General features: G+C 35.9%; 2 protein-coding genes across 4 annotated transcripts; one reads left to right on the top strand and one right to left on the bottom strand.

Moving 5' to 3' along the window:
• Positions 1-827: 827 nt before the first annotated feature.
• Positions 828-4,216, bottom strand: LOC145910160 (bifunctional methylenetetrahydrofolate dehydrogenase/cyclohydrolase, mitochondrial-like). Its single transcript, XM_082997185.1, has 8 exons — positions 4,061-4,216; positions 3,687-3,871; positions 3,296-3,427; positions 2,882-3,025; positions 2,568-2,675; positions 2,296-2,388; positions 2,037-2,162; positions 828-1,967 (listed from the first exon to the last, which is right to left on the bottom strand). Exons 1-8 carry the CDS (start codon positions 4,165-4,167, stop codon positions 1,852-1,854), a joined length of 1,011 nt encoding a protein of 336 aa, XP_082853311.1. The 5' UTR covers positions 4,168-4,216; the 3' UTR covers positions 828-1,851.
• An 809-nt stretch (positions 4,217-5,025) lies between these two features.
• Positions 5,026-16,719, top strand: LOC145910681 (uncharacterized). Of its 3 annotated transcripts, none has more exons than XM_082997871.1 (23): positions 5,026-5,394; positions 5,749-5,856; positions 6,097-6,267; positions 6,554-6,936; positions 7,082-7,320; positions 8,154-8,623; positions 8,761-8,892; positions 8,965-9,093; positions 9,155-9,221; positions 9,606-10,656; positions 10,948-11,110; positions 11,398-11,526; positions 11,777-11,967; positions 12,117-12,250; positions 12,393-12,452; positions 12,510-12,572; positions 12,737-12,899; positions 13,030-13,125; positions 13,419-13,559; positions 13,982-14,088; positions 14,835-14,987; positions 15,270-15,403; positions 15,579-16,719. In XM_082997871.1, the coding sequence occupies exons 1-23, from the start codon at positions 5,283-5,285 to the stop codon at positions 15,692-15,694; spliced, it is 4,512 nt and encodes a 1,503-aa protein (XP_082853997.1). In that variant the 5' UTR covers positions 5,026-5,282; the 3' UTR covers positions 15,695-16,719. The 3 variants fall into 3 exon arrangements, with proteins under 3 accessions (XP_082853997.1, XP_082853995.1, XP_082853996.1); XM_082997869.1 differs by having other exon boundaries at positions 6,076-6,267; XM_082997870.1 differs by having other exon boundaries at positions 6,076-6,267; positions 8,154-8,627; positions 8,765-8,892.
• Positions 16,720-17,567: the final 848 nt, after the last annotated feature.

Raw genomic sequence — 17,567 nt, 5'->3', positions numbered from 1 at the left:
AAGGATGTGTTCTCCTAATTGTAAAGACAGAAAAAAACTTCCGTGTCCGTCTAGTGTTATTTTCTATGCGATCAAGGCTTAACATCGCCGCGGTAAACGAGCACCAAGGTCAAGCAGCTGCCAGACGCACCAACTACAGGAGCTCAGTTGGTAGAGCGTTGGGCCTGGTTAGCCCAGGGTCGCCAGTTCAAACCTCACCGGGAGCTTGATTTTTCAAATCTTGCTCCGACTTGTCAGGAAAAAGTGGCTGATCCAGCTAGGCTGCAATGCCTGGGCTGCCAAGCCTGCAAACCTAATGATCGCGATACGATAGCTGTGATCGCCAAGCAAGGACCTGCGCAGTGAGGCGATCCTGCCAATCATGCCATTGCATGAAATATTACTGCGTTCCGGGCGTTTTATTTCGCCAAACATAAATTTTCGTTTCTGGACCAATGCATTTCCTGCAGCATTGTGACGTCAGACCCATTGCTGACGCGAAGTCGGAACCATGAATAGAGGACAATGTGTTTTCAATTACTGAAGGGCTTCTCGACACCTTCGTAAGTAAACCAAAAAGATTTGTTTACTATGCAAAAACTTTGAAAGTTGTTTAAACTAAATTTGGCTCGCAAAAACTGGTGAACTGCAGAGCGTAACAAAGAAACCATCTAATATGGACGTATTGAAAGATTTTTTTTACATCCTGATAATAAAATAATGCACACCAATACATGTAAGTCTAATTCAAGATACACACCGAAACAATGGTGGTCAAATAAACTTTGCAAAATGTTTCAAAACTTTGCATCTGTAGAAAACTTCACACACAAAATGTTGAGTTTTTTTTTATTTATTTGTTAACACCAGTAAATAGATTTGTGATTTTGTGTAAAAGGTGACAGTGCACAGAAACACATGCAATTAGGTGTATATGTGAATGGAAACATGATAAAATGAGAAATTAAGAGGACACTCTTTTCAGAATTCTTTAAAAACTGTATAAGGCCACTTGCTGTTGAAACTCTTAAAGGACAAAGTTGTAACACTTTAAAACCTAACAATAGTTTTTGCTGCTATTTTTCTGCAAAAAAGCATTGAAGCTGTTACAGTGACAAAGAAAATGTAAATACACATAAATTTGGAACATATGTCAAATCATATCATGATAAATGCACCCTTTTTTGGGAGCAAGGCATTTAACCTTTTGCAAATTAACTGTGAATAACAAATTTAGAAAAGGCTTGAGGAGAAAACATTTCCAGTTCAACAAAAAATATTTTAAAACTCAGTATTATTGTTGTCTTGAAAGTTTGGTACGCACATATGACACGCAACGCAGAAAATAATAGGATGGCAACAAAAACATACAGTTGGGTGTTAGATTGCTAACATGTATGTCATAGTGAAATAGTTATCGGTAAAAACAGTGTGTAGAGTTCTGGATTGTTAAAATATATGCAACAGTTAATTCAGTAAAATGCTGTTAAAATGTTTATATATATGTGTTAAACTATCAATAGATTAATAGATAAAACCTAATTTTTGTCTAAATTTGAGTATATTTGTGCCCCAGACATCGCTTGAAACAAAAATACAGTAAATTTTTCTATTTGTAAAAAATCCATTTACAATAAAAATGAAATGTTTAAACATGAGGTAAACATAAAAAAATGTTCAGTGTGTTTTTTATAAATTAGATATTATGCAAATATACGCTTGTTAGAAAAGCATGAGAATTTTTTTGTGATATGGCAACGATATGGCACTTGTGTGCTTCTCTGGTGCAATTGGCGATATCGGGCTTACTACAAAAATATATAAAAAGTGCCAGCAATAATGTAAACCTGTGTACATTGTGTCAAAGCGCTTTTAGGTTTGTTGCAAGCTCTTAGCTGCTTGAAGTGTGTTTTTGCACAACATTGCTACAGTCATCGGGCCAACTCCGCCAGGGACTGGTGTGATGAAACCAGCAACTTTTTTCACCTCTGAATGCAATGAAAACAAACATTTAATATTACTTGAAGCCTTGTCAGGTATATAACTCTGAAACTAACCTTCAAAATCGACATCGCCAACAAGTTTAAATTTTCCAGTTTTTTCATCTTTTACTCTGTTGATACCAACGTCAATTACACATGCCCCCTCTTTCACCATATCTGCTGTAATTAACCCAGGAAGACCTGTATTACAGGGGTAGACATTAAAATATTAAAAATATAGTCTACAGAACCTTGAAAAAGATTACAAAAGTGTTTTTAGTTACTGATTTACATGGTTACTAGAGCAAAAGTGTAAGTTATGAAAAACACTAACCTGCAGCAGCAATTATGATATCAGCATGTTTAGCTAACATTTTCAAATGCTCACGAGGGGTGTATCTGTGTGTTTGAATTACGGTAGCATCACCTGCAAAACGATACCTTTATTAAAAACACAAGACAGATTTTTGAATGTTTTTTCATAAAAACACAAGACTAATTTTTTGAAAACACAAGAGAAATTATTTATTACCACCATTCTCCAAGGCCTTAAAAAGCTGATTAATTTTATAAATTTCAGCATCTAATGTGAAATTTGTATACAACCTCCTGGCCTTTCATGCCTATGGTCGGTATGAAGAAGCATTGCAGCTGGCATTCCAACATTTTTAGAGCGACCACATACTAAAGCAACCTTTGCAAAAGTTTCAACACCTGTAAATGGGGCAAGGGTGAGTTGTTTTGAATATGCTTGTAAACTACAATTAGTTAATAAACTGTAAGCGCAGAGACAGATTTTTACCACTGAGTTTTTAGGTCATCACCATTTTTCTCCATGAAAACATATTTTTGACAATATTTGTGTACATGCATTAAAACTACATGTAAACTGTAACATATGAAGGTATAATAGGTCCAACCTGTTCTTTTTAACATTTCCCATACTCCAGCAGGGGTGGCTGGCATTAAACACTCTTGATCTAGGCACAGACGTCCAATGTTTGTGATGTGAAAACCATCCACATCTTTTTCCGGTGCTATGGCGTTGCAAACAGTTCTTTCATCTAAAAATAAACCACACTGAAAGTGATTATTTTCCATGGAAGTCCCACACTAAAAAAATCCACAATGACATTTCTCGCAATAATGTGACAAATTAAGAATACGATATTGTCACAATTGAGTTAAACATAATATGTGGTGACATGTTTACCAGAAAAATAGGCATGCAAGATAGCCAAGCAATGATTGTTATAACTTGTCAATGGTGTAAGGTTTAGAAAAATACTCAAATATAATTAGTTTAATCGTCAATCAAAATTCCCTCTGCCTACCTATATGCTCAGGTAGTGGAAGTTGTACAAGTATGCCATCCACCTCATTACTTGTATTTAGAGAATTAACAATATCAAGTATTTCTTCTTGGGAAGTACTGGAGGACTTGTTGATAGTCTCACTGTTTATGCCTGGAAAAAAGTATTCCCAATGCTCATGAGTACTAAATAAATTTATTATGTTGATTAAAAGCTAGTTTTAATGGCCCTTTTATTTAAATTGTAAAATAGCCAATTTGTAATTGCTGCATCAATACCAACGCATTATATATTTTTGTTAGGTTTCAAGATATATATATTATTCCTTCAGAAAACCAATGTGTACTTCACTGTTTTAACAATGTTGAATAAAAAGCTAGGTTAGTGAAAATATTTGAATAACTAAACACACCGACTTTAGTGCAGGCCTTTACTTTGTTTTTAATGTATGTGGCACTGGCAGGATCAGCGCCGACCAAAACAGCAGCCAGTTTAGGGGCACGCTTTCCACTGGCAATCCATTCATCTATTTCACTTTTAACTTCTTTATGAATATCACTGGCAATTTTTGTGCCACTGATAATTTGTGCTTCATTTCTGAAAAACAAGACAAGCAAATTAGAGACAGTTTACAATCACATCAGAATGCATGTAGTGGACAACATCCTTTAAATTTAAGCTAACCATTTCAAAATTCTTCAGCTTGAATTATATTAAAAGTGTGACATAACTTTGGGTAAAAAGCAATTGAACAAATGCAAAAACATACAAAAAGTTATAAAATACCTGGTACTTGAGGTATGCAGTGCAGCGCATTTCGTAAGGTTGTTCAATTGCAGTGCTGGCTTCACAAAATTTGATTTAGAATAAACTGAAATAGCTAACCTAAACATAATTACCCTGATGTACAAAATCCCTGAATATATTTTTATTAAAAAAAATGTGCATTTGTCTTGTAAAATAGATTTGCAATTATATTTTTAAAACGGGTGTATTGCAATCAAGAAAACAGAGCATATACATTTTAGAGAGCGTATAGTAACTAGATTAGTTATTTGCGTGGTGGATTTTTTTAGTTACTGTTGGTTGTGGAATAAGCGAATGTTTTTCCATGTTAATGCTGCTGCATTGGTTGAGTATTTTTGCAAAACTTCACAAATCTTGCACGACAGTTTTTCTAATCTGGGCAAGTAATAGTCGCTATAAGGAACAATATTACCCACATAACCGATCTGTAAATTATCTGGCAAAATAGTGTACAAAATAGTATAGTTGTTATTATGTATACCTTCGTGATGTTGATTAGCTTTTTCTCGTTTTAAACAAAACAATAAACGCCGAAGTAGGCCTGTGTCTGCGTGATTTTACACTACCTGTGCGACCACACGTGCAGCCACCAGGTTATATCAAAACTCCAATTGCCATTAGGAATTTTTTTGGAATATTACAGCACAGCTGATCTTCAAATAAGGAAAAAGGCAGGTAAGATTTTGTACGCATCATGAATCAAGCGTATCGTAATTTAAGAAAGAGACTGGCCAACTATTATTTTACCTTTAAATGGAAAATTCTATCTTTTTGTATTACTGTATTAATGCTCTTCGAATAGTTCGAAACGATCTCTATAATCATTTATATTAACTTTTTTTTTGCTGTGGGACGAATAGTCAAACCGGTCAAACTTCAGCAGTACTACGTGATATACGAAGTCACGTGATTGCACGCTCTACTGGTCATTGTGTACATAAAACTCTGAAAGCAGTCAAACTTCACAAACAATACAAACGCTGAAGTAAACTTTATTTCGTGTAAGCGTTCAAATTTGGAGGAAGTCCTAAGATTTAGCAGCTTGGATTTGTTCACAAATATATGACAGGTGGAATTACTCTGTCGGTCGGTTATTCAATTTGTTTTCCAAAACTTAACTTCACCTTCACGAAGATGTAAGCATTGGGTACCATAGTCAAATTGATTGTGCTTTGTGTGGAAATCTGTGTTAAATGTGAAAATGTCACGATCTGGTCAAACACAGGAATTTATTTTCCGACAAGCACAGGAAATGTTTCCACAACTTGAACCTGAAGTTGTGCATATGATTTTGTCGGAAAACGACTTTAACAGTAAGTTGTTTTATGTCTCTGCCAGTGTTGTTGCAAAAACATGGATGTGTCATTTTAATGGTAACTGCAAAAATAATTATTGCACAGTACAAGTGTCATTTTGCAGGAACTAGAGGGCAAAAGCAGCTACAAAAGATGTTTGTTACATTTAAATATCGGTACCTATAAGTTTTGAAAGTACTTACTAACAACTAACTATCACATAGTACATTCGAGTAACCTGAAAGTAGCTGAACCTTTTTACACAGCTATTATATATTCACACAGCCAAGTTAGATATTTTGTTACAAAATGTTCCCTCATAATGGTTTAATTTGTGTGACACATAGTTATAATTTGATATTGTATTTTTAGTTGCAACCGCTTTGGACCAACTGGGTGTACTTTGTTCACCCCTAACTGAAATTACAACACCTAACTGCAGCAATGAGTTACAAAGTATGGACAACATTGGAAAAAAATGTAATGCCCCAAGCTTAAATCTATGAATTTCCTTATTAATATTTGTTTCATTTTTGCAATGTGCTGACTGGTTAAAATTGTTGTATCACACAAATGTGTACAAAAATCTCAATATTGGAAGGTTTGAAAGGAAAATAGGGCCATAACTAATATAATTTTATCCAACATAATCCATGTTGCTATCATTGCTTATAAGGCCAATATATATTTTTGAGATAGGTTTGCATATGTCATCATCAGGCCCCAATACAACATCCCATAAGCCTCTTTCAAAAAGTGCAAAGAAAAGAGCCAGAAAAAAGGTAGCTTCTAATACTTTGGACCAACCTGGAATTCCTTGTTCCTCATCCGAAAATGTAACAACAAAGTGCAGCAATGGACTGGATAGTATTGAGAGCAGTGTTACTCCAGGTTGCATAATATAAATACATGTACAGATATATTTTTTGCCTCAAAAACAGTATATATTGTTTCCGTTGTTTGAATAGTTTTTCTTACTTTTATTTATTTTGTGTTTTTACATGTTCGAACTTTTGCTGTAAATATGCAGATATGGATAAAAAGCAAGATTTTGCCATAAATTGAGTTTAATTTTAAGTCCACACTGTTCAACATTCATCATTGCCAATGGTCATTTATCGTAATTTATGAGATTGGAAGATGTATATATATATATAAATACTGTGTTATTTGTCAGGTGTACAAATACCAACATCAGCTGCAGCACAGAGTTCCACCAACACAACATCCTCTAAGCCACTGTCAAAAAATGCAAAGAAAAGAGCCAGAAAGGCCGCAGCAAAAAACAATCGCTCCAAGCCACTTATCAAACAAGCAGTGTTGTCGGACAAATTGAAGAATTTGTCTGTGGATAGTTTGGTACAAAACAAAAAACATTTTGTTGATAAATCTTCTGACATTTCAACTGAAAACGATTCTGCAAAGATTCAATTAAAGATGAACTGTAATGACTTGTTACTTGAAAAGAGTGACATTCGTAGTTCCATACAAGAAAAAGTTCCTAAAGAATCCAGCAATTTTGTTTCGGAACATTTTGAAGATATTAAAACTTTTATTGAGGTATGTATACTATTTATGTAAGCGCTTTCTGACATTCTGTTTTTTTTACGTATATTTGTTTGTCTCTCAACAATTCTGCTATCAGACAGTTAAGCCATATCATCATTTTTCTGATGATTGTAATAATGATTCTCCTTTCTTCCAGGTTGTACCAGCAACCACACCACCTCCAATTACAGAAGAAAAACTACCAACTGTTGAAAATAGCAAAGCAACCAGTGCAAAACAGGAGTTTCGCTACATAATGGCACAATCTTATGTGAGTGTGGGACTTTGGAATGGAATGCGTCTGCAATTTGATGGTGATGGAAAACACCAGCCATGTCTTGTCAACGGGTTTAACAATGTGGAGCACATAAACATCAAGTTTAATGAGCCAGACAAGTAAATGCATTGACTTAAACCTTGTTTTTTAAAACACTTTGTTGTATGCAAATATACAAACATACAATCTATGCATTTCTTTGTAACTTGATAACTGTGCACACCAAAATTTGTTTTCAGTGTTTTTTGAGAATAATTGTTCGATTTCTATGTTTACACAATCCTAAAGTTCAGATAAACACATCATTTGTCATGAACTTTAATGTCTATTTTGAATAGTAGTGTTTTATTGGATTTAGTGATTTGAGATTTAACCATAGCTTTATTTTGAAAACAAGCTTACTACCATTGCCAACTACTGCATATTCTATGCATGAATATTTTTTGACGAGTTGTAATGCCCAACTTGAAAATATTTGCTGAACATTATGTCAGTTGGGGTTGAAAGTAATGCTGTCTAATTACAAGCACACAATATTTTTAAGTAAATCCTGCCAAAATATTCACTTTAGCTAGTTTGTACATGCAAATGGTGGTTGTGCATTAAATGAAATTATACCTTTTCCATGTACAACTGGCATCGAAGCTTATATGTCACAAGACTTTCCTGCTGCAGATAAGTATTCATCATGCACATTGTTTTTACAAAAACACTAACTTCTAGTTTTGACTGGTGTTTGCAAATGTTTGGTTAAAAGAGTGCATGCGCTAACGGTGCAGTATAAAAAAATGCAGTGTGCAATTGCATGCAAGTTCCTTTTTTGTATAGCACAGGTATCATATTTTGCTAAAAATGTGCAGTTGTGGCTTGCTGGTGTGCAGATTTGGGCTTAATTTACTCTACTTGTTCTACATGTGTTTATCGTGAATAAAACTTTATTTGTTTTGTGCAGGTTGCTATCTAGAACACCAAGGGTTGTAGTGAATCCAGTAGGTTTTACCCCAAGTGCTGGGTCGGATTTTGATCCGGTAGAACTTAATTTAACCCTGAACACTGAAACGTGTCAAAGTGAGGTAGAGGACTATGAAGTGAATACAAACCTAAAACAGAAAGGAATAACTGCACTCAAAGAGAAGTTGAACGAAATCTGCAACAGTACAGAGACCATGAAACGCAATGGTTGGGGACCTTCGCGGGGGCATTTTCAACAGCGGCCTTGGACCCCTCCCAGGAATCCCTATCATGGATTTTATAGCCCAGAAATGGTCCCAAGACCCAGATTCAATGGTGGTTACTCTCCTATGAACCAAGTGCATAGGTTTTCACGACCAACTGGAAAGCCGTCAAAAGAAAAAAAGACACTTTATGTTTTAAGAGGTGCCCCAGGCAGTGGCAAATCAACACTTGCAAGGCAATTGGCCGGTAAGTTTTTTCCAATCAAATGAATATGGTTAAGTTTTAACCTTCTGAGGCCATTATAAATACATCCATAAAGGTGTGGTTTGGTTAATTATGATTGGATTTGTGTTAAAAACAATTGAGTATGATATTATTTGCAGGAAGTTATGGTCTAATTTTAAGCACTGACGACTTCTTCATCAAACCTAATGGATATTATGAATTTGATCCTACCTACCTGCAGGAAGCTCATACGTGGAATCAAAAAAATGCAATCAAAGCCCTTAAACAGGGTATGTAAAGGTTATGAAGGGCCATAATATTAAAAGTAAATTACATTTGTGAAATCCTTTTGAAATAATTAGGACGAACACCAATTATCATTGACAACACCAATATGTCAGCATGGGAGATGACCCCATATGTGTTGCAAGGTGCAAAACACAGCTACGACGTACAAATTCGTGAACCAAACACTCCATGGAAGTTTAAAGGTACATTTCCAGCACAAGTAATGATAGTCTGAAATGTGCCTTGTTTGTTTTTGTCACACAGTCGGACAGTTGGCAAAACGAAATACTCATGGTGTTCCCAAGGATAGAATTGAATTGATGTTGGAGAGGTGTGTTTTCATTTACAACTTAGCATACTGCATAGGGATGTGCCAACACAGAAAATGTTCCGATTTGGCTGAATGTAAATGCCTGCAGCCAATATACGACTGGTTCTAGACCAAATTTCTTGTATTCAATTTTGTTCCGTGCTATTTTAGCGCTGTTGTTTCAATATGACTTGTTGTGAGATTCAGATTCAGCCAAATTTGAATCATTTGTAATTTGTTCTATTCGGTCGTCACATCCCTACTGTTTGTACTACGCATAGAATCTAAGTTCAATGCACTAAACAGGTCTTGCTTGGTGAAACAACAACAAAATAGTCCTTTCAAAGTAACTGTGCATTTCCCTGCTCTACAGTTTGCATGTCAGCATTTCTTTTGTCATTTCAGGTATGAGAAAGATGTCACTGTTCAAGGAATTCTTAAAGCAGCAAGAGAACGGTCTCAGCACTCTTTACAATTTCAAAATCTTCTCTCAAATGTGCAACCTGCCAAACCTCAGACTCCCAAAATTGAAAACATTGACAATAGACCTTCTCCTCCACAAATATCACAAGTGGGGCAAACAGTTATGGACTCTATGGATAATTTTGATGAAAAAGTAATACCCGAAATATCATCAGAACTTTATGTCTCTGACACTGAAACACCATCAGGCAGCATTGGTGAGGATAAGGTTGATAAAAGTATTGACATTTATGTATCGGACAGTGAAAGTGATTCTGCAAAAGACGATAGCCTGATAACCCATAGTGTGAATGGCAATGATTTTCATAGAAGTTATTTGTTGTCTGAAACTAAAAGCAAAGATCACCACGAGCATGGAGTGGAAAATGTGGAGAGCATCATTTCCACTGATTTGAATCATACTGAAAAAATATATCAAAAAACCTCTGTAACATTAACAAGCTCGGAGGAATGTTTACAAAACAGTCCACCTTTAAACCAAAGTAATTCTGACAAACCTCAGACTTCTGAGGTAAATTCACCCCAATTGCTTGCGACAACAAATTCATCACAAAACAGTACAGAACAAATGACAAATTTTATTAAAGATACACCACCGACTTCGCCAACGAAGAAACGCAAAAAGAAACCCAAGAATAGTTCTTCGAAACCTCAACCAGTTTTAACTGACATTCATTTTGAGAATGATTGGGTTGACTTTCTAAAATCTGTCGAGACTCCCAAAGTTTCGACACCAGATACGAATAACGCCCACAATAGTAAAAACATTGATACGAAAAACAGTGGTTCTTTGACCGATCCAGAGGACTTTGTCATGTTGCAACAGTTAGAAAATGGTGCTGACATTCTATCAACTAGTGGTTTCAAACTCTTGTTCGCAAATGGCTACAGTTTTATACCTGGCAGCTTTTCTGATATTGAGACGTCACCTTCAGTTTTTGACAAAAGTACATCTACCGAAGATGTGATCATGGTAAACTAACATTATTAGACTTACTTGCACTGTAAACTGTTCACACCCTTACAAATATATTGAAGAATGTTTAAAATAACTATTAGCTGATTTTCAGATAATTGTTATATCATAATAAATGTATCTTTTAGACTAAATGTATATATCCTTTTGAAGCAAAAAAGCTGTATCTTTTGGAGCTGATATTAATCAGTTATCCTGTATGACTTTCTGCAGTCACCTGTTTGTTCTAATTTGTTTCTGACCTGAAACAATGTACACTGCAGCTTACAAATGTATCTTTATTGATAGAAACCTGATAAGGAGATTGATATGCTTACCCTGCAAGAGCTGTTTCCCCATTTGTCAGTAGCACATTTGCTTGATATCTACACTAAATGTGGAGACTTACAATGGGCCACGGATGTTATTGCAGAATCTTCATTGTTTGGGACAGATGAAAATGTATTGCTTGGTATGTTGCGTAGATTGTATATTTGTATTTAGATTGCTACTTATTTTTTTATAATTCTATTATTCTATCCATCTTTTTTAATTTACACACCTTGCTTACTTTTCCGCATGTATTTTTGTTCATAAGGTTTAAAGTTTTTGTCTTATGAGGCAAAAAATGGCAACAAGTGAAGTGAAACAACTATTGTACATTTTTCAGTTACAGCAAACATTTTTCTATATTTCCACATTTGTAAATCTTACAGTTTAAACATTGGAAATTTGTGCAAAGTGTTTCTTTGTTTGTAGATTTCAATCCAAGGACTTCACCGATTTCATGTAAAAGCCCCTCAAAAACAATTGATGATTACTATGATGCAGTTTCATTTGATGTCATTAAACAGACAACTCCAAAAACTGCTGAAGAACATGTTTCTGGTTGGTTGTTCGACTGAACTGGGTGACATTAATACTTAAAAATAAGATTATTTACTTTCTAGTGGCTGCTCAGTGCCCACAACTGACTACTAAATAAACAAATATGCAAATGTGTAGCATTTAAATTAGATTACTATTCATTGGAATGCACATTTAATAAATAATATGGGCAAGTTTGAATCTTGGCATCCTGCTACCGTGCCAACTTTGTGTAACAGGATGACCGATCTAATGTGTAATTGCTTTTCAGAATTGGATGAAACACCAGATGTTTGCCTAACTCTGCCTCACAACTTTCTTCAGCATGTAGCAGAGTTTGCTGGCGAGGGTTTGCCTCAAGTAAATACTTACCAAGTTCAACTCAACATAGACATGGCTCTGGACATTTATCTGGCGTGGAAAAATGCAAATTCAAGTCCAAAGCAAATTCGTCCACCACAGGTCAGCCTAAATTCGTTTTCATTAAGAGCAAATTGTAAATGTTAAATGATATTGTTATGAAAGAAAGCTGGAATAAGTCTGTATTGCTTGGTGTTGACTGATGAAACATATCAGCATTTTTTTGCTGTACATTATAATTTTACCTTTAGGAAAAGGAATTGGCATCGACCAGCAAATCTCTTGATAAACCTGGAGCCAGTTTAAAGTTAAGCAACTTATTGTATGACGAAATACCCTTTCAGAATCTCCAGCAAATCGAAGAAGATGAGAAGTTAGCTAGGAGGTGCTGGTTACCACTCTCATTATAGTTGTCATAGCTAATGTATTCCGAAAAATGTCTGTCAGTAATGATTGGACACTCTGTATTGGCACAATCAGCCACAAGCCTTATAAATAAAAATTCTAATTAAATTTTATATTCTTAGGCTTCAAATGGAGGAGAATCATGGAATGAAAGCTTACAACAAATCATCCAATACTCCAAAGTAAGGAATATTATTTTCATAAGTTTAGGTCTTTGGGTTCAACTAACTTATGTTTAGGTCGCCTGCCACACCAACTCGACGTCAACAGGCTGTTGTTGGAGTCTCAAATCATTCATTATGGTGACTACCTGTCCTATATGTACACATCATTTGAAAGACTTTCTTGGGTTATGTACTGAAGTGTGCCCACGGCCTGGTTTTTGCCATTAGGCTGTGTTGAAAACAGCAAGATACACAAAAAATATTATATAACTTCAAAGCACTTCATCATTGTATTTTTAAAGGTCACCAAGATCTGGGGAATCCCCGTCGACCTCATCCTTGTATCAGCCCTCTAGTGTTGGCGGCCAGTGGGTGACAAGTGGAAAGAAGCGATCGGACCCACTAAGTAAAATCATGCAAGAGGAAAAGGCGGCTGAAGCATCACAGAAAAAGCAACAATCTGGTGTAAGCGCAAACATATGCAGCACTAAACAACTGGGCAACCAGTTACCTATTTCGGAACTCTATGAAGATTGCAATATTTATGCGTGTAATGGTGTAGAAAAAGGTAGCTTTTAAGTGATCATATTTGCAGGCAAAAACTATGCAGTTTGCTGCCCAGATGAAGAGGGACCAATTGAAAGTCTTGTATCCGAAAATACCTGAAGACCTTCTGAATGACATTTTTAGGGTGATTTCCTGCTTTTATGTTTTAAACATATAATGTTAGTTTACGGAGTGCTAATGAATGTAGGCCTCACTCTTTTTGATTTGTGTTCTGCAACTTGTCAGACGGCTCTGAAAGAAATTCAGAATTATTATTATTCCAAAACCAAGACATTCTTGCCTGGTGTTTGTTTTTGACTTTACCTTCATGGAGGTTACATAAATGTCAATATTCGGGTATTCAATCACACAACTAAACAGTTTAATGCTTGTTGTCTGGACAATTGTCAAGCAGTAACACAACTATTGTGATGCCAGAAAAATGAATACAACATGGAGGAGACGATGTACGAGATTGCGTGTATTTGGTCGGGAGAGGACAGTCAAATATTTAACACTGTAACCTCGGGTTCGTTATTGCCAAACGCAAACCAATCTACCAAAGCATCGAACTCAAATGTAAGTAGCCTGTGCAGCAGTTTTGTGTGAATTCGAATACAATTTCATTTTTTTCAGTTTAAACTAGCGATTCTCAAACTATGTGTCACGACTCTAAAGTTTCCAAGAGGGTCGCGTTATAATCCATACCTTGATTTTTTTTGAAAAAATGGTGGCAAATAACAAGTCGAATCCTTTTTCGACTGAAAATTTTAAACAACGAAAAAATTCTTCGTGATAGATTTATAGTTAGTATGTCGCAAGTGCGGCAAGTCCAAGTGTGTCGCACGCGAAAACGTTTGAGAATCACTTGTTTAGAAGTTCACCGTACCATCATTAAACTGTTCAAAACCACAGTGCCATAACTACCTAATGCATTGATTTTAAATGAATGAATCCCCATTAAACTCATTTAACACCACTTGTATTTTGAATATGCTCAGGCGAAAAGGAACGTGGAAAGTGAAGGTGACTATGACCCTGTGACGCCGACGTTAAATGACCACAACTTGACGTACGACGAACTCCGGTCCGAAGCCAACGTCCACAGGTGCTGTATAGCTTACATGGTACCTATATACATCATAACTTCTCGTGACAACTTAGTCTGTTTCTCCTAATGCGCAGAGTGCCGCGAATTCCATTTGCGTCAATATTGAACACAAGTCTATACGAAATCTGATATTACATGCGGGCAACGGCTCGTTTGTTTATTGTTCTTCACCGTTTGAGAATTTTTGTTTCGTGCCTGTTATTGTGTTTGGTACGTGGGTGTTTAACCGGGATAGGTCGCCTTTTGTGACGACGTATTTGGGCATTGTTTCCACAGGTTTTCGATTTTCAACAAAATACTTGTGGTGGGTATTGGCGAACTTAACAAGGTTGTTGTAGTTGGTACAGCAATAAAGTACCTCGCGTTCCCTCCAACACTATCCGTTGTCTATTGTGATTACTTTTTTCTGTTTATTTATGTTTTTTTCCTATGTGGTACAGTGTATAGCTGTCGTCCCTTTATTTAACGATACACTCTGGGTCAAAGTATAATATTGGAGTCGCGGAACAAGTTGGATTTTGTGGGGAACGTTTGTTATTTATGACGTTCACGTGAAAGCTACCCATCAAATATCGCATAGATGTTTATTTTTGGGGTATTGGCAACTAAAAAGTTCCAGATGCCCTGTTGAGGATGATGTGAATAACCCTAATATATGAAAAAGTCTGGGCGTTTACACATATGTTTTTTTAATTGTTGATGTCATATTGGTTATTTATACTATTATTGTTTCGTGTCTACAGGAAGGAGATGCATGAATCCCATCGCAAAGCTGCGGCAGCAAATCACCAGAACAGAGGGGCGCTTGCGATGTATTACGCAAGCCAAGCTCAGCTGCATAAGAAGTACCTCCGGGAGGCAAATAATCGTGCTGCAGCCATCACTTATAAGCTAATGTATGTTGTATGTTTAATCAGTTTGTGTATTCCTAACGAAGCTGAGGTCACAACTTTGTGTAAAAAGTAAACTCTTTTTAACACTACATACAATAAATATTACCGTTATGGGAATCATTAACTTGCGCAACATCTATAGGTAGTTCGCCGTGACTGCCGCTTCACAAAAATACTATAGATTCAAGATATAACCATTTCTTGTACGAACAGCTCTTTATTTGGAAAATGTACATATAGTGGATTTATTATGCATACTTCGTTATTATCAAAGAACTATTGCAGGAACGAAGGCAGGTCGAAGAACGAACTTGATTTGCACGGTTTGCACGTTGATGAGGCGATCGACACTCTTCGTTCAGTCATCTCCATGAAACGAGGGGAAAAAGAACGACATCTGTTTGTCATCACGGGCTGGGGTGAGAATTCATGACGTTTTGGGTGCTGTGTGATTTTTTTTGGTTTTTCAAAAGTTTTATTTAACGGATTATTGGGTTTTCCAAGGTTTATGTCTCCATGGTAATGTTCTGCGACAACTTTCTAACACTAAAAAAATTTTTTTTGTTTATTTTTTGCCTTGTTTTTGATACACAGGTCGAAACAGCGCTACAGGAACATCAAGAATCAAAAGCGCCGTAACTGAGTGGCTCAAGCAGTCGTCAATTCCCTTCAGCAAAGTGAACGAGGGTTACCTCAAAATTTCCTTGTAACTTTTTTGTCAAGGCCATATGGCGCTGGGAGATTTTCCACCAGCCGGTTAGTTTGTGCCGAGATTGTAAGGCTTTTCATCGGCAGTGTGCCGGTGTGGAGATTTGTTTTTTTATTTCGTTTGGTGGACGTTTAAAACGCCCTGTTTCATGTGATGAACTCTTTATGGAATGTAGAAATTAGATTGTCCTATTTTGTGACTTTCTTATCACAAAACAAATAAGGACTTCTACGTGTAAAAAAATATTTTACTGAATAAATGTAGTGTTAAACGTTTATACTAATCCTTTTGTTACAATAAACACATAATAGAAAATGAAATTATAAAATTTAATGACTTTACAGTTATTTTTATTTTTGCTCCTAATCTACTAAAAAGTTGTAATTGTCGTGCTATGTTTTTAAAGTATTTTCTAGCGCTGTTTCACTGCGTCTGTTTTTTGTGTATTCTTTTTATATTTGTGTAATTTGCCAAAAACTGTTAAACATTCCATGCGCATTTCTCCGTCCGTTCGAGTCCGTGTGTTTGCATTGCATAAAACCGTCTGATACACACATGTAATTCTCTATGTTACTGTCACATTAAGGCATATATGTTACATTTAAGTGCGCTTTAGTCACCGCGCATACTTCGTTTTTTTATATGATATTATTTTTAAATATGGCATTATACCATTACATGGAGTCGATTCTGCTGCAGATGCCCTAAAGTCCTGAATTGGCGGGACCTGTATGGTGTTTTCGTTGTATTAATTATGCCAAGTGAAAAACAATGTGTTGTGTGTTTTTGTTTTCATGGTGTCGATGGTGGTACCTATGCAAAGTGGCTGTATAGCAGCGTTTTCTTTCATGGGCAATGTGTCTTCAGGGCAGCAGCAGCTATATTTCTGTCCTCTTGGAACACGATGTTGGTAGTTTGTGCTGTTTTCGGACTCCTGGTGAAGTGCTGTTTTATTGGGTGTTTCTAAATTTCGTCCTGTATTTCGAAAGTTACTTTTATCGCAAAATTACAAGAACGGATTTCTGTGGACAACTGTGGCAATAGTTTTTAGCCGCTGGTTTACTGTAGAAAGAGAAAAATATACAAGTTATGATGTGAAACTATTCAACAGAAAGCATTTTTGATTAAGATTGGAAATAGGGTAGAACAGGGGATATCAAGTATGTCAAACGCTTATGTTAAAACCATCTGAATTAACAAAATTATTATGTTGAGTTTTCAGCCACTACAACACCAAACGTATAAAAAGTCCAGTAAACAAAGAAAATCGGCAATAAAAATTAACGATGCTTGTTGGGTTTTGTTCATGAACGATTAAGTGAGGGCGCCGTTCTTTCATTAAATGCAGCCAAAGTTATTTGATCGGCGCCCACTCGATTAGTCACATACTGTTTCTATAACCGTGTTCCCCAAGGGGATTTGTCACTAGTGTCGCGAGCACTTCAGCATAAAGGATTTTTTTCCATTTCGAAGTTTGTTTTGTTTGTTGTTTTATGTAACTTAACGCAAGGTGATTCGAAAATGCTTCAACTGCAAACGGAACTGTTTTCGAGTTAATCATACACTTTAAGCTGTTTGGTAGTCGTAGTATGTAGGTCATGCACGTCAGGTTAGTATTGTGGAAATAGTCAAATATTTCGTGTATATAGCGGAAACGTAGGTAAGGTACTGTGTTCCAGATATCGATATCCTTGAAATACTGATTTTCGAAGTATTTTCTTATATTGGAACATATACCAAGCAGTATAGTAACATCACAATTCACAATGTCAGTAAAATTTTTGAATGTTTAATACTCATTTCTTATGGTGAAAAATTATTGGTTTTTATATATCTGGTTTCTGGGTAACGAAATGTGCTTTACTGTTTAGCGT

The sequence above is a fragment of the Ascidia mentula genome, chromosome 8 (genome assembly GCF_947561715.1).
Source record: "Ascidia mentula chromosome 8, kaAscMent1.1, whole genome shotgun sequence".
NCBI classification, from domain to species: Eukaryota; Metazoa; Chordata; class Ascidiacea; order Phlebobranchia; family Ascidiidae; genus Ascidia; species Ascidia mentula.
Note: the sequence above shows the minus strand (reverse complement) of the source record. Positions and strands in the feature narration are given on the sequence as shown.

Excerpts from the sequence above, each read along its gene's own strand:
- LOC145910681 (XM_082997869.1), top strand. The coding sequence starts at position 5,283 with ATGTCACGATCTGGTCAAACACAGGAATTTATTTTCCGACAAGCACAG. Across the intron at positions 12,900-13,029 it reads AGAAAAAGCAACAATCTGGT|GCAAAAACTATGCAGTTTGC; the intron begins GTAAGCGCAAAC and ends TCATATTTGCAG. Across the intron at positions 13,560-13,981 it reads CCAAAGCATCGAACTCAAAT|GCGAAAAGGAACGTGGAAAG; the intron begins GTAAGTAGCCTG and ends GAATATGCTCAG.
- LOC145910160 (XM_082997185.1), bottom strand. The coding sequence starts at position 4,167 with ATGTTTAGGTTAGCTATTTCAGTTTATTCTAAATCAAATTTTGTGAAG. Across the intron at positions 3,872-4,060 it reads CTGCATACCTCAAGTACCAG|AAATGAAGCACAAATTATCA; the intron begins GTATTTTATAAC and ends CTTGTTTTTCAG. Across the intron at positions 1,968-2,036 it reads TGGCGATGTCGATTTTGAAG|AGGTGAAAAAAGTTGCTGGT; the intron begins GTTAGTTTCAGA and ends CATTGCATTCAG.